This window comes from Phyllostomus hastatus, unplaced genomic scaffold (assembly GCF_019186645.2).
Source record: "Phyllostomus hastatus isolate PE091 unplaced genomic scaffold, TTU_PhHast_1.1 phas_scaffold_501, whole genome shotgun sequence".
NCBI lineage: Eukaryota > Metazoa > Chordata > Mammalia > Chiroptera > Phyllostomidae > Phyllostomus > Phyllostomus hastatus.
The window spans coordinates 8,839,135-8,860,462 of NW_025334033.1; the positions used below are offsets into that span (position 1 = coordinate 8,839,135).

Below are 21,328 nucleotides of genomic sequence, written 5' to 3' on the forward strand. Positions count from 1 at the left end.
TTACATCCAAATTGATCAATGGCTCTATTTTTAGACGCACTGTCAGCATTCCTCCCCTTTTCTTTATCTGTGAGGTTCGTCTTTTAAATATCTCAAGCCTGAGATTCGTGGTACCAGAGCATATTGACCAGTAATTCACAACTAAAGTCTATTAAACTATTTCGTTTCCGCAAATAAATTTTTTGACCTGTTGAAATCTGAGGCAAAACTTAACACCGACGAGGATGGGATTCGAACCCACGCGTGCAGAGCACAATGGATTAGCAGTCCATCGCCTTAACCACTCGGCCACCTCGTCCCAGAAGTCCTCCTCTCCTTGGTAGCTATAGGGAGTAATACCAGGGGGGATGTGACGCAATACCATAATAGCCGCCATTTTGTACGGAAGCAAAGCGCCGATCTTTTTTTACAGCAAGTAATCAAAAGAAAATGGCTGCTCCCATGATATGGGGATGTCAATGGGTAAAATAAAAGAAAATTCGGTAGAAAGTGAAAAACTTGAAGGATATAAATTGGCATATAGGCTGGAAAGGAAGCTGGAGTAAAGGAGTCTTCGGAATGGGGTCCCTCTGGCGTCTAAAGGGCGGAGCCGACGCTTAGAGCGTCTTTGCGCTTGCGCGTCATCTAGGCGGTTAGATTTGAATACTGCACCGAGGCAGTCTGGGCGCTGTGAGGTGACGGGGATAGGTGGTGGTCTGCTACCTCTTTCAGGACTGCAGACCCCAAACAAGTCAGAGAAGAATTTGTCAAGCAGGAAGCTACGACTGGTAAAGAAAATGATCCTTTCGTTCTGGGCTCTGGGGGTGGGGGTGCTTTAGGCTCTACACTGGTTTAGTCTGAGTGCTCTGAACGTCGTGGTGGAAGGGGAGGGTCGCTCCGTCAGCCAGGCGGCCCAGGAAGGCGCTGGGCTCGGAGTGGGACTCTTTTCTTTCCTCACCTGGGTCTGGTCTGCACTTTGTGCCGCCTCCCTCCTCCGGAGCACTTCCCTTCCACACCTGGGCCCCTTGGGCCGCCTCAGCTGGAGTATCCGCGCCTCCTTCGGCCTCCGGTCCGCGGCGCCCCGCTGTCTTGTGTCCGCCGCGTCCCCGGATTCTTCCTTGCACCCCTGCAGCTCTTCCCTGGGGAGCTCTCGGCTGTTTGTATTTCTGACTCAATCTTTTCTTAGATATAAATGAAGTGACAGCAATAAGTGATTTTAAACTCTCGGCTTGTCATGGTTTATTTACAGTGTTTGGAGTGCTAGCAGCACTGAACACACTTTCGGGGTTTTGCAGGTAAAATAACATTAAGAAATAATCCAGTATTAGTACGCCACAAACGAGTTTTTATAAACCTTCCTCTGTTCATTATTACCTCAGAGTTAAAGCCCCTTTCCTTACTGTTTATTTCAGTACTAGAGTTTAAGGAAAAAAATTCTTAAAAAATTGCTGATTGGAATTTTAAAGATAAAAATGTCACAGAAGACTAAGCAGAGCTTGCTTTAGATATTAAGATGCAAGTTTTCACTTCCCTTGAATTGGGTCAGTCGAAGTTCTCATATTTATTGGGTTTCTTGTGATTCAGAGTCCCTGATCAACAAGTGTTTACAGTCCAGAAAGGGAAATAATATACCCAGATTACTACAACACAAGACTATGTAAAGGATTGTAGACATTTCACAGCTGTGTGGGAGCACAGAGAAGGAAGACCTTATTTGATTAACAATGGAGACTACTGGAGGCTTCCTTGAGAAAGTGGCATTTGAAGTGTAACTTAAAGGGAAGAATGATTTACAGAGGTAAATGTAAGATTTTACTAATTGAAGGTTGGGTTCAAAGAACTATAATTCTTCTTGACTATGTGATGGCTGAAAATGTTTATAAGATATCAAAGAGATGAAAACTGAGTAAAAATGTTTAGAGTGGTAATATTAATGATATGTTTGATGATGATAAGTGAGGAATTGTGTTGAAAACTCTCGATACTGACAGGACGGCTGTCCTAGAAAACTTTCAGTGACAATGGTAATGTTTTATATTTATACTGTTCAACTCGGTCACATATGACTATTAAGCACGTGAAATGTGGCTATTGTGACTGAAGAATGGAATTTTATTAATTAATTTAAGATTAAATAGCTACTGTATTGGACAGCACCAGTCTAGAGCCTATATCAGTGGATACTATGGAACATATTAACTCTTTTATTAGTAGTGTAAATGCGGAAGTGGGAAAAGAGCCATTAAGTAAATATTTCAGTCTTTACAGGCTGCATGGTCACTGGCATGGTCTCTGTCATATATTCTTCTTTATTTGTTGTTGTGTTTTGTTTTCTGCCACCCATTTAAAATGTAAAAAATCCACTTTTAAGGACCATTTGGTCCACTAGCCATAGTTTGCAGACCTCTGGGTTATTTAGACTAGTAGTTCCCAAACTTTCTTGGTTCGTGGTATCCTTAGGTGAAAAGAAATACCTAAGGATTCCATTTAATAGATAGTTAGGTCCAAACAACTTTAGAAGTTATTACTAAGTTGAAATGAATTTATGCCTTAACCACATAGTAGCCATTTAAAAAATAATATGCATATATTGAAGGAAAAGGTTTTCATTTTATTCTTAATAATTACAATTATTTACTAACTGGATATCTGTGCCTGTTGAACACTGCACAACTTTTCAAATCTTGGAATCAGATTGGACACTGCCTCCCTCATTTCATTTGCCATATTACTTAAAAGAACTGCTTTATATTGCAGCATCTGCCAAAGACCCAGCTTTGCAATAATCTGTTATCAAAACTAATGTAATGCAAATGGATGCTATTTTGACCTAGTAGTTAACACAGTGCCTGACCAGTGTTGAGAACTGCTGTTTCTCACAAACATTTAAAATATCTAGAAGACATCTGTGAATATGCTATAGTGTCCCTGGTTTCCAGGTGCAGTTTCAGAACCAATCAATATCAACTAATGTGGCAATGATCAAGAGTTCAGCCATAACAGCATTTTATAAATGAGGCTTAACATGGGGATTTGGGCTCTCCTATTTCTGTTAAAGTTGGAACTTACAGTTATGTAATAAATAAAACATTTTGAAAAGAAATCTTTAATAATTTTTTAATCTCATCACTTAATTAAGTGCCAGCTAGTCTGTAGGTTAGACAGGAATGCTGCAATGAGGATTTCAAACAGTGAAAATGTTCAGGTGATTCTGATTTGATAGTATTTAATATCATTATTTGTGAATTTGAATGTCACTGAATTTGAAAATATTACCAAAAGAAGAAAAACTATGCACAACAGTGATCATAAAGATAACTTTAAAGAATTGTTTCGGGGGAGGGAGGTGGGGAAGAATGGGGTGCTGGGGAGGGGTGGGGGGAAAAGGCAAAAAATTATACTTGAATAACTATTTAAAAAATTGTTTCTTAATTACTCATTCAGCAAATGAGTACTGTGCTAAGTTCTCAGACTGTAACAGTGAACTTAAGAGCCACCAGCCCTATTCTCATAGTTTACTGTTGGGGCAAGGGTAGTCTGGGGAGATAATAGGAATAATTAATTTATATAACAGACTTTTAAATTACAGAGTGGTAATGCTACAAAGGAGACAAAGTACTGTTTTTGACTTTATTGCAAAGAAAATATAAATTTGATATAAATTTGATATAAATTCAATGACGCAGGAAAGAACTTTGTGTGTGCAAGAATAGAAATGCTAGTGTGGCTTGCATAGTGAGTGAAGAAGACAAGGGCAAGAGATGCAGTGTGAAGTCTGAGAGGCAAACAGGGACAGGATCTTGTAGAGCTTTGTTAGGTCCTGGTGAAGAGTTTATCTCAGTACAATGGGAAGCCATTGAATGGTTTTAAGTAGAGGAATATCTAAAATGTGATTTATGTTTAAGAAGATCACTCCCTACTATGTGGGAAAAGGACCTGTGGGGAGAGGGGATAAGAGTGAAAGCAGGTCACCAGTAAGGTGGATATTGCAATATTGTACATGAGAGATAATGGTAGTTGAACTATGGTGGCGGTACTAAAGATAGAAGTCAATGGATTTGGGGTACACGAGGTATGTCCAGAAGGTATCCAGCCATGTAATATGAAAAATAGAGACATTTACTGAAGAAGATACAAGAAACATTGTACATAGGACAATGACGCCTCAGTCCCCTTCAAAGTAGGCTCCTAGGGACCTCACACAGTTCTCCCAGTCACCATCAGCTGCCCCGTCGTATTTTCTTGAATCTCATTCATGGTCCGAAATCTCTTCCCTTTCAAAAGTTATTTTAGCTTTGGGAAAAGCCAGAAGTCACAGGGCACCAAAACTGGCCTGTAGAGGGAACTGAGTCACCCAGGTGATTTGATGTTTCATCAAAAGCTCTGATTGAGACATGATACATGAGCAGGTGTGTTGTCATGATGAAGCTGCCAATCACCGGTTGTCCATAGCTGTGACCTTCTGAATTATCTGAATAGTTTCTGTGGAGGAATGTACAAGCTTAACACAAAATTTGATGCAGATTTGTTGCTGTATTTGCTCAGTCATTTTGAATGTGAGACCACACAGTACACATGCTCACTTAACAGCATCTACTGCCACCACTGACTAGTACAGTATAGTGAAGTCGTCATTGTTCATGTATGTGCATTCCAGTACACTCTCCTTGGCTGCCAGGTTACATCAATGTTGTGCAAACCATTCTCGTTATATTAACAATGGCTAGACTTTTTCTGGACAGACCATGTATAATGGAAATAGAATACTAAGACTTGATAATGGTTTGGAGAAGTGTAAATAGCTGTCATACTTGTTTGATCTCAAAGGGAATGTTTTCCAATCTTTACCATTAAGTTGATTGTTGCTGGTTGTTTTTTTAAATAGGTATTGTTTGTTAGATTAAGAAATTTACTTTCTATTCCTATTTGCTAAGTTTTTCTTTTGTTTTAAGCATGAAAGGGTGTTAAAGTTCATCAGACATTTTTTTCATCTGTTGAGGTGATCATATGATTTTTCCATTTTAATCTGTTAGTATGATTAATTGTACAATTAATTTCTAATGTTAAACCAATTTTGCAATCTTGGAATAAAACCAACATGGTCATGATATATATCCTTTTTATAAATCCCTGGCTCCTCTTTGTTATTTGTTTAAGATTTTTATATTTATGGCAGTGAAATTGATGTGTATTCTTTTCTTGTACTGTATTTATCTGGGTGTGGTGGGGTAGGGTGGATGTTTGTGTATGTTAGATGGAGGTGGTGGCAAGGAAAGAGCTTTTTTAAAATACAAAATAATTAGCTTGAAGTAGTAAAGTGGCTGCTTTTGGGAAAGAGGAAATTGAAGATGTTTTAAAAAACCAATCTTGTAAAAATCAACTTCTTACACTATGTACAAAAATTTTTAAATACTACTTTAGGTAGATGTGGGTGTTACCTGTGAACAGAAGATAAGTGAAAACAGAAGAGTGGGTGAGAGACTGAGAGTGATGGAGGACAAAAGGATAGGGTCAGAGATCAAATCTTAGAAGATGTCCATCATCTTTTTGTTTTGTTTCTCTCTTAAGATGTTCATCATCTTTTTATGTGGATAGCTAATTGAATGAATTGATATTAAAAAATAAACAGACTTTTATTTCAGTTTCAGCTTCAGGTTCATTATGAAAAATCATTTATTTCCTAGCCCTGGCTCCTGTGTCTCAGTGGATTGAGGGCAGGCCTGCGAATCAAAAGGTCACCAGTTCAATTCCCAGTCAGGTCACATGCCTGGGTTGTGGGCCAGGTCCCCAGTAGGAGGTACGCAAGAGGCAACCACGCATTGATGTTTCTCTCCCTCTCTTTCTCCCCCCCTTCCCCTCTGTCTAAAAATTAAATAAAAGAAAAAGAATCATTTCCTAATTTGGTTTTTGTTATATATGATGAAAGCATGTAAAATAAGATATCTTTTAAATAATTGGTGTTCTTATTGCTAAAAATAAGAATATTGATTTTAACAGTTTGAGTATATGGTATTAATTTAGTGTTGTGGTAGAAATGCTAATATCGTTGAGTCAAATTTTTAGTATTCTTTTTTTTAATGGAAGTTTTTCTTACCCAAGGTGAGGCTCAAAAGTTAATGTCTAAAGTAAAAATCTCATATAGTAATGAGTAGGTAGCAACTAAGACCAACTGAGGTTTTGCCTCTCATTTTATACTTTCTCCAAGACAAACACTCATTGAATAGAATTGTAAGTGTAACCAGCTGCACTATTTAAAATGCTATTTGTTTCTGAAAATAAAATATTTTTGCTGAGTACTTATAGTTGAGTTTTCATAAGATAAATATGCATACTATGCATACTATACTGTTTTGATACCTAATTGACTTCATTTTGGGATTCAATTATTATGTAATCCATAAACTTTTATAAACTAGGGCAAATTTTTATTTTAACCACTAAAGCCCATATCATCCCATTCAGAGTTAATCACTGATTTTATCTTAAATATGAGAATTTTCCAGGAGTATTGACCATATCAGAGTGTGTAGTTTAAACTCCTCAAAATTTCTTGTCTTTTAGCCCCATAGAATAGCTTTCCTTCCTTTTTTTTTTTTTTTTTTTTGGTATTCCCTCGGAAAATAATACTGAAGTCAAAATTCTGCTCTTAATCTCTTCATGGATTGTACTTTGTCTTCTTGCTTTCTCACTTTTCTGTTATTGTGTGTTTGTTACAGAAAAGGTTTTCAAAAATGGATGCGATGTCTTCAGAGACTAATGAAGAAAAGTAAGTTCATGCAATACCTCTAAAACATGTTTAACTCTATCAGAGAAAAGATACTTCTTCAACTAGTAAGACCTATTGACTTTGTAACATTTATTTCTTTTACCCTGAAAGATTTCAAAAAGATTTCAAAAGCTATTAATAGGTTTTCCTTGCCATATCTTTATATAAACTCATCTATAATCAAAGCTAAGAGAGGCTTTAGAGACTGGGTCTCATCTCTTCAATTTAAGGATGAGAAAATTGAGGCACAAGGGAATGAAATGATTTGTCAAAAATTGGCATCACAGACTGGTGGCCTGGTTATAATCAGAGACATATTTTTTTTCCCTAAGCAATGATTTTTAATTTTTGAATTAGTTGCCAAATATCAAAGTCTCAAGAGTTCATATAACAATTAGATTATGAGTTTTCCATTATAGTCTCCATCCCACCTATTTTTCTTGCATTTACTAAAAGTATGTGTGTAGCCTCCATAGACATTTAAAATGTCAAAACCTGCTCTAAAAATCACACAGTAGTAAAACCAGAGGCAGAGCCTTTTGTTCCATAGCCCATTTATCTTATAATTTTACTTCTGTAAATATTTTAAATTATGTTTAATTTAAAGAGATGGTATTGTAGTAAACGATTTGTATTTTAAAATACTAACTTTCTAAATATTGAATTTAAAGTGTTACAAATTTTGCTAAATAAAAGTGGATTAAGTGACAGTGATAGTCATTTAAAAACATGTAAAGGATGCTGTGGACTTTTGAAAATTCAGTCTTTTTTCAGTGTATATGTAAATTTTTTTTTCCTCTTTCAGTGACAATATAGAGAGACCTGTTAGAAGACGACATTCCTCAGTAAGAAACATTTATTTAATCGTTAATGTTTTTTGAATGACTATATACAACAGTAATCTTGACTGTGGCATCACCATCCCACCCCATTGGCTTCTATTGCTCTTTGGATAATGACTCAAATATTTAACCTGGTTACACAAGTCTATAAATATATTAAGATGTGTATTTTATTAATATTTATTAATTTCATGTTAATTTTATTAATTTTATGCTGTGTATATCAAACTTTAATAAAGCTGTTTAAAAATATATTTAGCCCTGGCCAGGTCAGTCAGTTGGTTGGAGTGTCTTCCCACACACCAAAAGATTGTAAGTTGCTCCCTGGTCAGGGCACATACCTATGTTGCTAGTTCCATCCCAGGTCAGGGCAGGGCATCACCCCAGGAGGCAACCATTAGAAGTTTCTCTTTCACATCACTGTTTCTCTCTCTCCCTCCCTCTCTCTCTCCCCCCATGCCCCTCCCTCCTCCATTCCTGTCTCTCTAAAATCTATAAAAATATCCTCAAGTGAGGATTTTAAAAAAATGAAAATATACACATACACACACATACTGGTGTACAAAGCTGTAGCAAGACATAAAACATTCCAACTGAAACTGATTTGAGGACAAAATTTATTGGTTGTGAAATTTAAAAATCCAAAGATAGGAATTACTTTATTTTATTTATTTTTATTTTTGCAAAGATAAGAATGAGTTTAGGTACAATTTACTGACCATGGGTTCCAACAATATCATCAGTAGTAGGATTTCCTTTCACTTTTTCTACTCTGACTGCTTTCTGCTTTCTCTGGGTAATCTCTATTACTAGATAGGCCCTTTGTGGTTACTGCAGTATATCTAGCTCTTCCAGCTTCCAAGTTCAAGTCCTACATGAAAAATATTATCTGTTTCCTTAACAAACAAAGAAACAAGCAAACAAACAAACAAAATAGCCCTGACCAGTATGGCTCAGTTGGTAGGTCGTTGTCCAGCAAAGTGAAAGGTTGCTAGTTCCATCCCTGGTCGGGGCACTTGCCTGGGTTGCAGATTCCAGTGAGGTGCAGAAAGGAAGCAGTGGATCAGTGTTTCTAACAATGATGTTTCTCTCCCTCTCTTCTTCCATCCCCTATCTCTAAAAAATAAGTAAATATTTTAAAAAAACAACTCAGGATTGAATCATTTGGCTTGATTATCTCGATATGAGTCAAGTTCTCATTCCTGAGCCAATCACTATTGCTGAGAGAATATCATGGGCAGATTGTTCCAGACCAGGGCTACACATTAGGAATGTTGCCCTAGGTTGGGATTGAGCTTCATCCAGACCACGCGGGATCAGAGTTGACAAAATAATTGGGAAAGGTAGGCAGGGAGGGAGAAGGGAATAAATAAAAAAATATTTAAATGAGCCACAAACGATAGCACTGAACAGTATGAATTTGAGAAACTTAAGAGGTTTTTACAGGAATTTTAGCATTTCTACCTTTCTACTCATGGTATAACTTGAAATAAACTGATTATTAATAGATATTAATAATATCTATTGCGGATTTTCTTTGATAATTCTCATACTTCTAGATTTTGAAACCTCCACGGAGTCCTCTTCGGGATCTCAGAGATGGGAATGAAATAGTTCAGGTAAGTTTCTAGTGCAAATGTTTCATAGATGACTGTTTTCTTTGGTTAACCATATGAAAAGAGAGCATCATAAACGATTCTCAATTAAATATGAACAAGTAAGCATTCAGTGGCCTTCACATTAAAATCCCAACAACTTGAGTAAGCTGGAACCCATAATTTTTAACACCCCATTTACTCTGCATCCTCCTTTCTTGCCACTCCCACATATGTATCTCACCATTTGGAACTGCTTACAGTTACCCAAACAAGACATGAATTGTCAAACCTGCAAGTATTTGCATATGATATTTTCCCTGACTAAATGGCTAGTTCTTCATTCATTTCTTTTCTCCCAAATTTTTATTAAAATTTTTTTCAAACATACTGAAAAGTTGAAAGAATTTTACAGTGAAAGCTCATATAGTCATCACCTAGTTTGTACAATTAATATTTTATCATACTTTATCATAAATCTGTAGCCCTCTTTATTTGGTAATTCCTATTTGTCTTTCAAGACTCAGCTTTGGAATCACTTATCTCAGAAAAATCATCCCTAAATCTTCTATTGTTATTGATTACTAATGTTCATTGTTCTAAATTGAGAGATCCCTGAGGGCAGGAACTTTATCATGTATTTTTTAAATTTATTATACCCATTGCACAATGGCTTTTAGTACATTTTGTTTATTGATGCAGTGTTTTAGAGAACATACAATTCTGAGTGCTCATTCTACCTACTGTGGTCTTTCTAATCTGTGTTTCTTATGGTTTTTTACTTTCACTTTTTTCTTTTTTTTTTAATTATAGTTTATGTTCAATATTATTTTGTATTAGTTTCAGGTGTAGAGCACAGTGACCAGGTAATCATAAACTTCACAAAATGCTCCCCCTGATATTTTCACTGCTTACCTGGCACTGAACATAGTTGTTACAATATTATTGATTATATTCCCTTGCTGTACTTTACATCCTGTGACTGTTTTGTAATTACCAATTTGTACTTGTTAATCCCTTCATCTTTTTCACCCAGTCCCTCAACCCCCAGCACTCTGGAAACCATCAGTTTGTTCTCTGTATCTATGAGTCTGTTTCTATTTTATTTGTTTGTTTGTTTTGTTCTTTAGATTCTACATGTAAGTGAAATCATATTTCTCTGACTTATTTTACTTAGCACAATATTCTCTAGGACTATCCATGCTGTCACAAATGGTAAAATTTAATTCTTTCTTATGGCTGAGTAATATTCCGTTGTATTTATGTACCATAGCTTTTTTTATCTACTCATCTATTATGGGCTCTTGGGTTGCTTCCATACCTTGGCTATTATAAATAATGCTGCAGTGAACATAACGGTGCATGTATTCTTTCGAATTAGTGTTTTGGGTTTCTTCAGATATATATCCAGAAATGTAATACTGAGTCATAAAGCAGTCCCATTTTTAATTTTTTGTGGAGGAACCTCCATACTGTTTTCCATAGGGGCACTAATCTGCATTCCCACCAACAGTGCACAAGGGTTTCCTTTTCTCCACATCCTTGCCAACACTTGTTTGTAGATTTATTGATGATAGTCATTCTGACTGGTGTAAGGTGATATCTCATTGTGGTTTTAATTTGCCTTTCTCTGATTAGTGATGTTGAGCATCTTTTTATGTCTATTGGCTATCTGTATGTCCTCTTTGGAGAAGTGTATGTTCCAGTCCTCTGCTCACATTTTTTTTTTAAGATTTTATTTATTTTTTTAGGGAGAGAGGAAGGGAGGGAGAAAGAGAGGGGAGAAAAACATCAATGACGTGTTGCCTCTCACACAGCCGCTACTGGGGACTGGGCCTGCAACCCAGGCATGTGCCCTGACTGGGAATAGAACTGGGAACCCTTTGGTTTGAAGGCTGCACTCAAACCACTGAGCCACATCAGCCAGGGCCGTCCTGCTTGTTTTTTAATTGGATTATTTGTTTTTTTGGTGTTGAGTTTTATGAGTTCTTTATAAATTTTAGATAATAAGCCTTTATTGGATGTATCTTTGGCAGATATATTCTCCCATTCAGTAGGTTGTCTTTTTATTTTGTTGATGTAATCTTTCTATTTCTCCACTACATTAAGCTTTTTTCTGTATTAGGGCCCATGTACACATTCTGCCTAAAATGCTTTCCTTCTACCCAACTCTTCATCTGACTACTAACTCATACTTAAGGTTTCAACTTAAAGGTATTCCGTCAAAGAAATCTTTCCCCATTTTCAGGCTAAATTAGTTTTTTATGTAGTTTGCCTTCATACCACTCATATTTTGAGTTTTTTTTTTAAAAAAACATTTATTGATTTGAGAGAGAGAGAAAAACATTGGTTTGTTGTTCCACTTGTTTATGCATTCATGTTTCCTTTTTGTACGTGCCCTGACTAGAGATTGAACTCACAACTTTGGCGTACTGGGACAGTGCTCACCAACTGAGCTAGCGGGCCAGGGCCATATTTTAATTTTTATATTTGTATAGATTTTTTGTTTTAATGGCTGTTTCAGCATTAATTTTCAGTAGAGTAGGACTGTATTTTCTTTTCCACTATTTTTCCATCACTCAGCACAGGATCTAGTATATGTGTATATATTTTTAAGTGTTTGTTTTTTAATTTTTAAAAAGTTTATTAGGGTGACATTGGTTAATAAAATTATATAGGTTTCAGGGGTACAGTTCTAAAATACATCATCTGCATATCATATTGTGTATTCACCACCCGAAGTCAAATTTTCTTCCATCACCATTTATCTTCCCTTTATCCTCTCCTCCTTCCCTCCCATCCCACTTTTAAAAAAGTTTTTAATGAACTTTGAGTGATTAAATGACAGATTCACAGAGTCATAGAACTTTAAAATCAATAGGACCTCACCAGTAATCTTGAATCTAGTTTCTTCATTTTATAGGTAGAAATAGGGGGTCCAGAGACGTTAAACGTTTTGTCTAAGCTCACATGACTAGTTAGTGGCAGACTTCAAATTAGAGCTCTAATCTATTTGTTTTTCTTTTTTCTTTTTTTTTTTAGTAAGAAATTTGCTAGTATTTAGATCTGAGGGTACTGTTAAAGAGCAGTTCAAAGCCCAAGCTATTGGCGACTTGACATAGTCTAGCAATTTCCCTTCCTGTCTCTTCTGATAGAACTAGTCAAAGTTAGTTTATAGAGACTACAGCAGGTCACGAAAGAAGTGGATATAAATACTTTTGGAGGAACACAGACCTAGTCTGTATAAGACCCCATTGCCTAGATCCACCATGCCTTCTAAGAATACTGAGAGAGTAGCATTTGCCTTTTGAAGATCAGTTCTGAGGGAACTGACTTAGATGATAAGTTGCTTGTCACACATGTCTTTTTATCCATGCTGGATACTTCACTTTAGACCTTCAAAGACTTCTGTAAAGAAAGCCTTTCAAGAATAAAAGGACACATATTAAAGTTGTACTAGTCTCTTTTTGTCTCAGTATTTTCTGTGTCAGTATTATTGTCATATTAAGCTGATGGTCACCTGTATCATCTGCTAGGATAAACGTTCCTGATTCTTTTTTATAATAAGATTTATATTCAGGTGTTCAGAATTAATACAGTAAAATTCTGTGTGGATTTTGTTTGTCTGTCTTGCTTTTTGTGTTTGGTATCCATGTGAGTAAAAATATTTACTCTTGTTAAGGAATATAAAGGAAAAATAGTATATTAAAATGAAAGATGTTCAACATCTGTAATCATTAGGGAAATGCAAATCATAACCACAATGAGATATTACTTCATACCCATTAGAATGACTGCCATCAAAAAAAAAAAAAACAGAAAATAACAAGTGTTGTCAGGGGTGCGGAATAGTTTGAATCTTTGTCCCCTGTTCTGAGAATGTAAAATGGTGCAGCTGTGATGGAAAACAGTATGGTGGTTCCTCAGGAAATTAAAATACATTTACCATATGACCCAGAAATTCCACTTCTGGGTATGTACCCCAAAGAATTGAAAGAAGGATCTTAAAGAGATGTACACCCCTGTCCATAGCATCATTGTTCATAGTAGTCAAAGGGAGGAAGCAACCTAGTGTCCACTGACTGATGAGTGGATAAACAAAATGTGGTGTCAATGGAACATTATTCACCCTTAAACAAGAAGGGAATTCTGGCACATAGTACAGCATGGATGAACCTTGAGGCCATTATGCTAAATGAAGTAAACCAGGCACAAAAGGAAAAAAAATATGATTCCACTTAAGGAGTACCTAGAGTAGTCAGATTCATAGAAACAGGAAATAGGATGGTGGTTACAGAAAGGTTAGAGGGAAAGAGGAGTTGTTTAGTGGATATAGAGTTCCAGTTTTGCAAGATGAAAAGAGTTCTGGAGATTGGTTGCATAACTGTAGATATACTTAATACTACTGAACTGTATGCTTAAAAATGGTTGAGGTGCTTGAGTACATTGTGCTGAATGAAATAAGCCAGTCACAGAAGGACAAATACTGTATGATTCCATTTATGTGAGGTATCTGAAATAGTTGAACTCCTACAAACAGAGCAGAAGAGTAGTGGTTGCCAGGGGCAGAGAGGAGGGGGAAATGGGCAGTTGCTAATCAACCAGTATAAAATGTCAGTTATGCAAATGAACATGTTCAAGAGATCTGTACAACACTGTGCCTATAGTTAACAATATTGTATTCTACCTTTAAAAATCTTTTGAGGGTAGGTTTCTTTTAAAGTGTTCTTACCACAATAAAATTCAAATTTTTTAAATGCTTAAGATGATAAATTTTATTTATGTGTATTTTACTACAATTAAAAATTTTTAATCTTAAAAATACTATTCCATAACAGGCAACATGTCACTTGCTTTATTCTCTGTCTTTCTTCTTGACAGCAAAATAGCCACTCACTTAAAAAAGAGAAAAGGGGCAGTAATCTCCTAAATATATGTTGTTTGTGTCAGTATGCTTATTATCACTCACGTTGAAAATTATATTCATATATATTTATATATAATTATATTCATATATATAACAATTATATATTGTTAAGTGCCTCTACATTAGGATATTTTAGAGAATCAAATTAATACTAAAATTAATAATAATATCAAGTTATTTCAGAATAAGACTTGATCTCCCTGTAGTACTCTGGAGACCTAATTTACAGTGGTTTCATTAAGAATCATACCATGTATTTTTTGCCCTTAGGAACCTAATGCTTTGAAAAATAAGAAAAGCTCTCGTCGAGTCAGCTTTGCAGATACTATAAAGTAAGTTGAAAGAAGAAATAATTTAAAGTTACAGGTAAAGGTTTTTGTGTGTCAAACTAAACGTCAGTGCTGACTCCTATAACCTGTTGTTTCTATTAGATAAGAATTAGAGAGTTGTAGCCCTGGCTGGCGTAGCTCAGTGGATTGAGCGAGGGCTGTGAACCAAAGTGTTGCAGGTTCAATTCCCAGTCAGGGTACATGCCTGGGTTGCAGGCCATGACCCCCAGCAACCGCACATTGATGTTTCTCTCTCTCTCTCTCTCTTTCTTCCTCCCTTCCCTCTCTAAAAAAAAAAATAAATAAATAAAATCTTAAAAAAAAAGAAAAAAGAGCAGAAGTACATTTGTACTTTAAAGAACTTCTTTACAGGAAGTACTTTAACTTGAGCTTATCCGAGAACTTTATCTCCCCTTCCATTCTAAATGAAAGCTTTGCTGGATAGAGCAATCTGGGATACAGGTCCTTGTCTTTCATGATTTGGAATACTTCTTTCCTGCCCCTTCTTGCCTGTAAGATCTCTTTTGAGAAATCAGCTGACAGTCTGATGGGAACTCCTTTGTAGGTGTAGGTGTAGGCGCCTCACTGGGTCTGCCAGCCGCCGCTTGGGTGCTCAGGGTCCACCGCTGCACTGCAATTTTGCACATCCTGGAAGGCTTATGTGCTCGGTTGCCTTATGTGCCCAATTCTCCCCGATCTCCGCTCTCTGCGACCCACGCCCGGCTGCTCCTCTCCGCCCCTCCTACCGGTCTGGATGAGCAGGTCTACTTCAACTTCTTGGCTGTCGACTTCCATTCAGATAAATTCTCTGTCAGTTCTGGGTGTTATTCTGCCTCTAAATTGTTGTTGTTTTAATCTTGGTTGTGCGTGGAGGTACGGTGCGTCCACCTATGCCTCCATCTTGCCGGAAGTCCTCTTCAGTGTTTCATAATTTCTCATTACCTCCTTGGTTAAATTTATTCCTAGATATATCATTTTATTCCTAAGCATTGTTTATTTTTTAACACAATTTTAAATAGGATTGTTTTCTTAGTTTTCCTTCCTGATAGTTTGTTATGTATTGGTGTATTAAAGTGCAACTGATGTGGGGTATTTATTTTGTATCTTCCTACTTTATTGAATTTATTTATCAGTTCTAGGAGTTTTTTGGTGGAGTCTTTAGGGATCTCTATATACAGTGACATGCCATCTGCATATAATGACAGTTTTACTTTTTTCCAGTTTGGATGCCTTTATTTCTTCTTGTCTAATTGCTGTAGCTAGGACTTCTAGTACTGTGTTTACTAAGACTGGTGAAAGTGAACATTCCTGTCTTGTTCCTGATATTAAGGGAAATGCTTTTAGTTTTTCCCTGTTGAATATGATGTTAGCTGTGGATTTGTCATATATGGCCTTTATTATGTTGAGATAAAAATGGCATAAATTAGATATCTGGACTTCCAGCCAAGATGGAGGCATGTGTAAATACACTGTGCCTCCTCGCACAACCAAAAGAAGGACAAAACAAATTTAAAAACAAAAAACAAACAGAACTGACAGAAAAACGATACAGTTCCATACAGTTCATATGGAAGTCTGACAGTCAAGGAGTTAAAGAAGAAACATTCATCCAGACCGGTAGAAGGGGCAGAGATGGGCAGCCAGGTAGAGAGGACTCGTGACAAGGTGGCAGCTGGTGGACACGATGAAGCAGCAAATTTTGGACTGGGCTGTCCCACACTCACATGCATATAAACTGGGAAGAACAACTGGGGAACAAGACAGATCATGTTCCCTCTTGGACTCCTCCCTCACATACAACATCACACCAGTGACGTGGGTTGCCCCACCCTGGTGAATACCTACAGCTCCGTCTCATACTAAGTAACAGGAGTGCTGAGACAAAAAAAATGGCCTAAATGAAAGAACAGATCAAAGCTCAGAACATATACAACTAAATGACAAAGAGATGGCCAACCTGTCAGATACACAGTTCAAAACACTGGTAATCAGGATGCTCACAGAATTGGTTGAATATGGTCGCAAATTAGAGAAAAAATGAAGGCTATGCTAAGTGAAATAAAGGAAAATGTACAGGGAACCAACAATGATGGAAAGGAAACTGGGACTCAAATCAATGGTATGGACCAGAAGGAAAAAAGAAACATTCAACCAGAACAGAATAAAGAAAAAAGAATTCCAAAAAAAATGAGGAGAAGATTAGGAACCTCCAGGACATCTTTAAACGTTCCAACATCCAAATTATAGGGGTACCCGAAGGGGAAGAGGAAGAGCAAGAAATTTAAACTTATTTGAACAAATAATGAAGGAGAACTTCCCCATTCTGGCAAAGGAAATAGACTTCCAGGAAGTCCAGGAAGCTTAGAGAGTCCCAAAGAAGTTGGGCCCAAGGAGGAATACACCAAGACACATCATAATTATATTAGCCAAGATTAAAGATAAGGAGAGAATCTTAAAAGCAGCACGAGGAAAGGAGACAATTATCTACAAAGGAATTCCCATCAGACTCAGCTGATTTCTCAAAAGAAACCTTGCAGGCAAGAAAGGGCTGGAAAGAAGTATTTGAAGTCATGAAAGGCAAGGACTTACATCCAAGATTACTCTGTCCAGCAAAGCTCTCATTTAGAATGGAAGGACAGATAAACCCAGACAATGTAAAGGTAAAGGAGTTCATCATCACCAAGCCCTTATTATATGAAATGTTAAAGGGACTTGTCTAAGGAAAGGAAGATGATCAAAAATATGAACAGTAAAATGACAGCAAACTCACAGATATTAACAACTGAACCTAAAACAAGAACAAAAAACTAAGCAAACAACTAGAACAGGAACAGAATCACAGAAATGGAGATCACATGGAGAGTCACAAGTGGGGGAATGGGAAGGGGAAGGATACAGAGAATAAGTAGCATAAATGGTAAGTAGAAAATAGACGTGGAGGGGGTTGAGAATAGTGTAGGAAATGTAGAAGCCAAAGAACTTATATTTATGACCCATGGACATGAACTGAAAGGGGGGAATATGGGTAGGAGGGGGTATGCAGAGCAGATGGGGAATAAAGGCGGGGGAATGGGACAACTGTAATAGCATAATTAATAAAATATATTTTAGAAAAACATAATACCATAGTGTTCTAATTAAAAATTGCAGATATTCGTTAATCTTGATTTTCTTTTCTAGGGTATTCCAGACAGAATCTCACATGAAAATAGTGAGAAAGTCAGAAATTGCAGGTAATATATTAAGGCAATCCCTGGTAATTCTGCATTTTATGAAGTTTTACTGTGGGTAGCCCTGGCTGGTATAGCTCAGTGGATTAAATGCAGGCTGCGAACCAAAGTCAGGGCACATGCCTGGGTTGTGGGCTGGGTCCCCAGTGGGGGGCATGCCAGACAACCATACATTGATGTTTCTCTTCCTCTCTTTCTTTCTCACGCTCTCTCTAAAAATGAATAAATAAAATCTTTTAAAAAGTTTACTGTGAGTATCTAACCAAATAATTCATATAACTTGTTTATCTTATTGCAAAAAAGGTACAACTTGAGGCATGGGGGGACAGTTTTTTTAATTGGTGTTAATGTTCTTATACAGTTTTTCTAATGCTTTATCAGTGTGTCCTTGAAAATTTTTCAATTTTATTTCATTTTAGAAACAGAGGCAAGAGAAAATGTTCTGTTTATGCAGTAAGTAAGGAAAATATGATTCAAATTATATTTTCACAGTTGTTTAGTTCCAGTACATAAAAGAATTTTTTAATTAACATCCTTTTTGTTTTTTAGTTTCGTGTCCCTTTTGAGGAATACTTAGGATTAAAGAAACACTTTTTTTCTTACAAATTTAATAGACTTGTTCTGCTAAGTATGTGTATTGTAAGCTTATTTTAACAGTGATGAAATACTTTCATTTTTAAATCCTTAAATATATAAGCTAGTATAAAGCAAGAAATATTAATCTAGAGATTTTTAAATTAAATTTGATTTGTTTTTATAATTTTAATATATAGGAAAGTAAATGCCAGTAGCTTTTGAACAAATGAAAAGATACTTATCTTCAAAATGTAAGACCAGATTGATTGAGATATAATTTTTCATTCAATCCATCATTGTTAGTCACTTATTGCTAGTGGGAATAAATTGTAGAAGGTAATTGGCATTATTATTCAGTGTTGTGATTCTTGTTAATTGTTTGAGGCACAGTTTTTTAAAACACTTTTTAAATTTTAGGAATATTAATCCAGAAGATAATTACTGTGAGATTATTGGTGAGTATGATTAGAATACGTTTCTTATTATATACCTTTCTTTTTATCCAGATACCTTGATAAGTAATAGCTAAAAGAAGCATGAAAAAGGAAGTGTGAAGAGAGCTGTGTGATTTACACAAAATTTTCACTTTAAAATTTCACATATTTACTTTATTTCTTCCAAATCTGCTGTTCTCTTATTTCCTCCATCTTAGACTCCCACTCATTTATTTACTCAAATCATGCATTGAGCCATTTTTTTAATTTTTAAAATTTTTACTTCATTCCCTATATCTAAAGAGACTTTCTGTCCTGTCTTCTATATATCTTACAAATCTTTTATTTTTCTATATGCCTTCTTGCCATTGTTTGAATTCAAGTTCCTATTATTCTTTCTTGGACTATTGTGTTTAGTTTCTTACCTTTCTAATCTATTTTATGTATTTCTAAATCAGATCATATTACCTTCCAACTTAAAATTATTTAATGACACTTTTTTGCTTCCAGGATAAAACCCACACTCCTAATCAAAGACTTAGAAAGGCCTTTGTGGCCCTGGCTGGCGTAGCTCAGTGTATTGAGCGCAGGCTGCGAGCCAAAAGCACCGCAGGTTCCCATTCAAGGCACATGTGTGGGTTGCAGGCCATGTCCCTAGTGGGGGCCACGTGAAAGGCAACCACACATTGATGTTTCTCTCTCTCTCTTTCTCCCTCCCTTCCCCTCTCTAAAAATAAATAAATAAAATCTTAAAAAAAAAAGAAGTGAATATGTATTTAAAAAAAAATGGCCTTTGTGATTTGGCTTGCCATCTTTTCCAACCTTATTTCCTTTTATTTATAGGTGTCCTTTCCTCTAGCTTATGAAGAACTATTTGAAGTTCCCCATGTGGACTTTTTCCCTGCCTGTATTCATTGAAAATGCTATTTCCTGTACCTAAAGTACTCTTTCTACTATAATTTGCCTAGCAGTCTTGTCATTTTTTACTTAACTTAGTTTAACTTCAGTGCTATTCAGAGTAACCAGTGCTGGTGTGGCTCATTTGGTTGGAAGTTCATCCCATAACTGAAGGGTTGTTGGTTTGATTCCCATTCAGGGCACATGATAGGTTGCAGGTTTGTTCTCCTGGCCAAGGGCGAATGATCCCAGGTCTGGGTGTATACAGGAGACAACCGATCAGTGTTTCTCTCACATTGATGTTTCTCTCTCTCTCCCTTCCTCTTTCTAAAAACAATGAAAAATGTCCTCATGTGAAGATAAAACCAAACAAAACAAAGAACAGAGCAATTAGTCCACAAACTGTTACAGTCCATGAGAGAAGAACTTTCATTGGAGTATAAATCAACTGTGGCAGTAAGCAACTATTTAGTTTAGATGACATTTTTTCCTAGCATAGTTTTCTCGATGAAGGAAATACTAGATAATTTACATTAGCTGCAAGCTCTGTGAACCAGCTGTTCACAGGCTAACACCATACACTGAGTAGTACTGGCTTAAATGGAGTTTTCTCTGCAAGACCAAGAAGTTAGTCACTCTGTCCTGTGCTGTCATAACACTCCTTTTATTTCTCAATCTATTGTAGAATTTATCACATTGTAGTTTTGGTATTTACTTCTGCCTCTCTTGTTAGGTTAGAAACTCTTTGAGTTCAGAAAGTTTGCTTTTCCTTTTCACTTTAGTAAATAGTTATTTGGGGACACATAATAGGTTGTGAAGCAATATTTCTTGAATAAATTAGTGGAAACTTGATGAATATATAAGGCTCCTAATAAAAAGCCTGTAACTCATTGTCATGTTTAATCAAGGTTGCTGTAAACTCTTTAAAAAATATTCTAAAGATATGCCTTAAACTTAAGTATTTTAAAATGTATTTTCTTTTTTTATTATACCATCTTCAATCCTGTATTTTTCAAGTCCAGTTTGTTACCTAAATCTTTATATTTTAATTCTAAAATGTCTTGCATCTAATTCCTTATTTCCATTCTCATTGGGTCTTGCCCTAACATAAATTCTCATTGTGTTATATCTGAACTATTACAGTAGTTTCTTTATTGGTTCATCTTCTCTTCTACTTTCTTCTCCTCTGGAATTTTTTTAAAAGATTTTATTTATTTATTTTTAGACAGAGGGAAAGGGAGGGAGAAAGAGAGGGACAGAAACATCAGTGTGCAGTGGCCCCTCAAGCACCCCCTACCGGGAACTTGGCCCACAACCAAGGCATGTGCCCTAGACTGGGAATCGAACCATCAGCCCTTTAGTCTGCAGTCTGGTGCTCAATCCACTGAGCCACACCAACCAGTGCTAGAATTTTTTTTTTATTGTTGTTCATTTACAGTTGTCCTCATTTTCCCTTCATTACTCTCCCCTCCAACCCCCACCCCCAATTCTCACATTCAGTCCTCCCCACCGCATTGTCTTTGTCCTTGTTCCATTATATACGTTCCTTGACAACCGTTCTCCTTCTTTTCCCTGTTATACCCCTCTTCCCTCCCCCCTGGTTACTGTCAATTTGTTCTTTATTTCCATGTCTTTGATTCTATTTGGCTAACTTCTTTGTTTTGTTGACTAGATTCCCCACTTATAGTTGAGATCATATGGTATTTGTCTTTCACCCCCTGGTTTATTTCACTTAGCATAATGCTCTCCAGTC

At 36.3% G+C, this 21,328-nt stretch overlaps 1 protein-coding gene and 1 non-coding gene across 2 annotated transcripts in view; one reads left to right on the forward strand and one right to left on the reverse strand.

Annotated features, from left to right (window-relative positions):
• Positions 1-216: 216 nt before the first annotated feature.
• On the reverse strand, positions 217-298 carry TRNAS-GCU. The gene has a single exon. It is a non-coding gene; the product is annotated as a tRNA-Ser (tRNA).
• A 304-nt stretch (positions 299-602) lies between these two features.
• The window catches only part of KNL1 (kinetochore scaffold 1), a 59,174-nt gene continuing 38,448 nt past the window's right edge, over positions 603-21,328 (forward strand). Inside the window, exons 1-8 of the mRNA XM_045823515.1 lie at positions 603-767; positions 6,696-6,745; positions 7,551-7,590; positions 9,147-9,206; positions 14,380-14,441; positions 17,619-17,671; positions 18,088-18,121; positions 18,662-18,699. Coding sequence (XP_045679471.1) covers positions 6,711-6,745; positions 7,551-7,590; positions 9,147-9,206; positions 14,380-14,441; positions 17,619-17,671; positions 18,088-18,121; positions 18,662-18,699 — 322 coding nt within the window. The 5' untranslated portion in view covers positions 603-767; positions 6,696-6,710. The remainder of the gene's footprint in view (positions 768-6,695; positions 6,746-7,550; positions 7,591-9,146; positions 9,207-14,379; positions 14,442-17,618; positions 17,672-18,087; positions 18,122-18,661; positions 18,700-21,328) is intronic.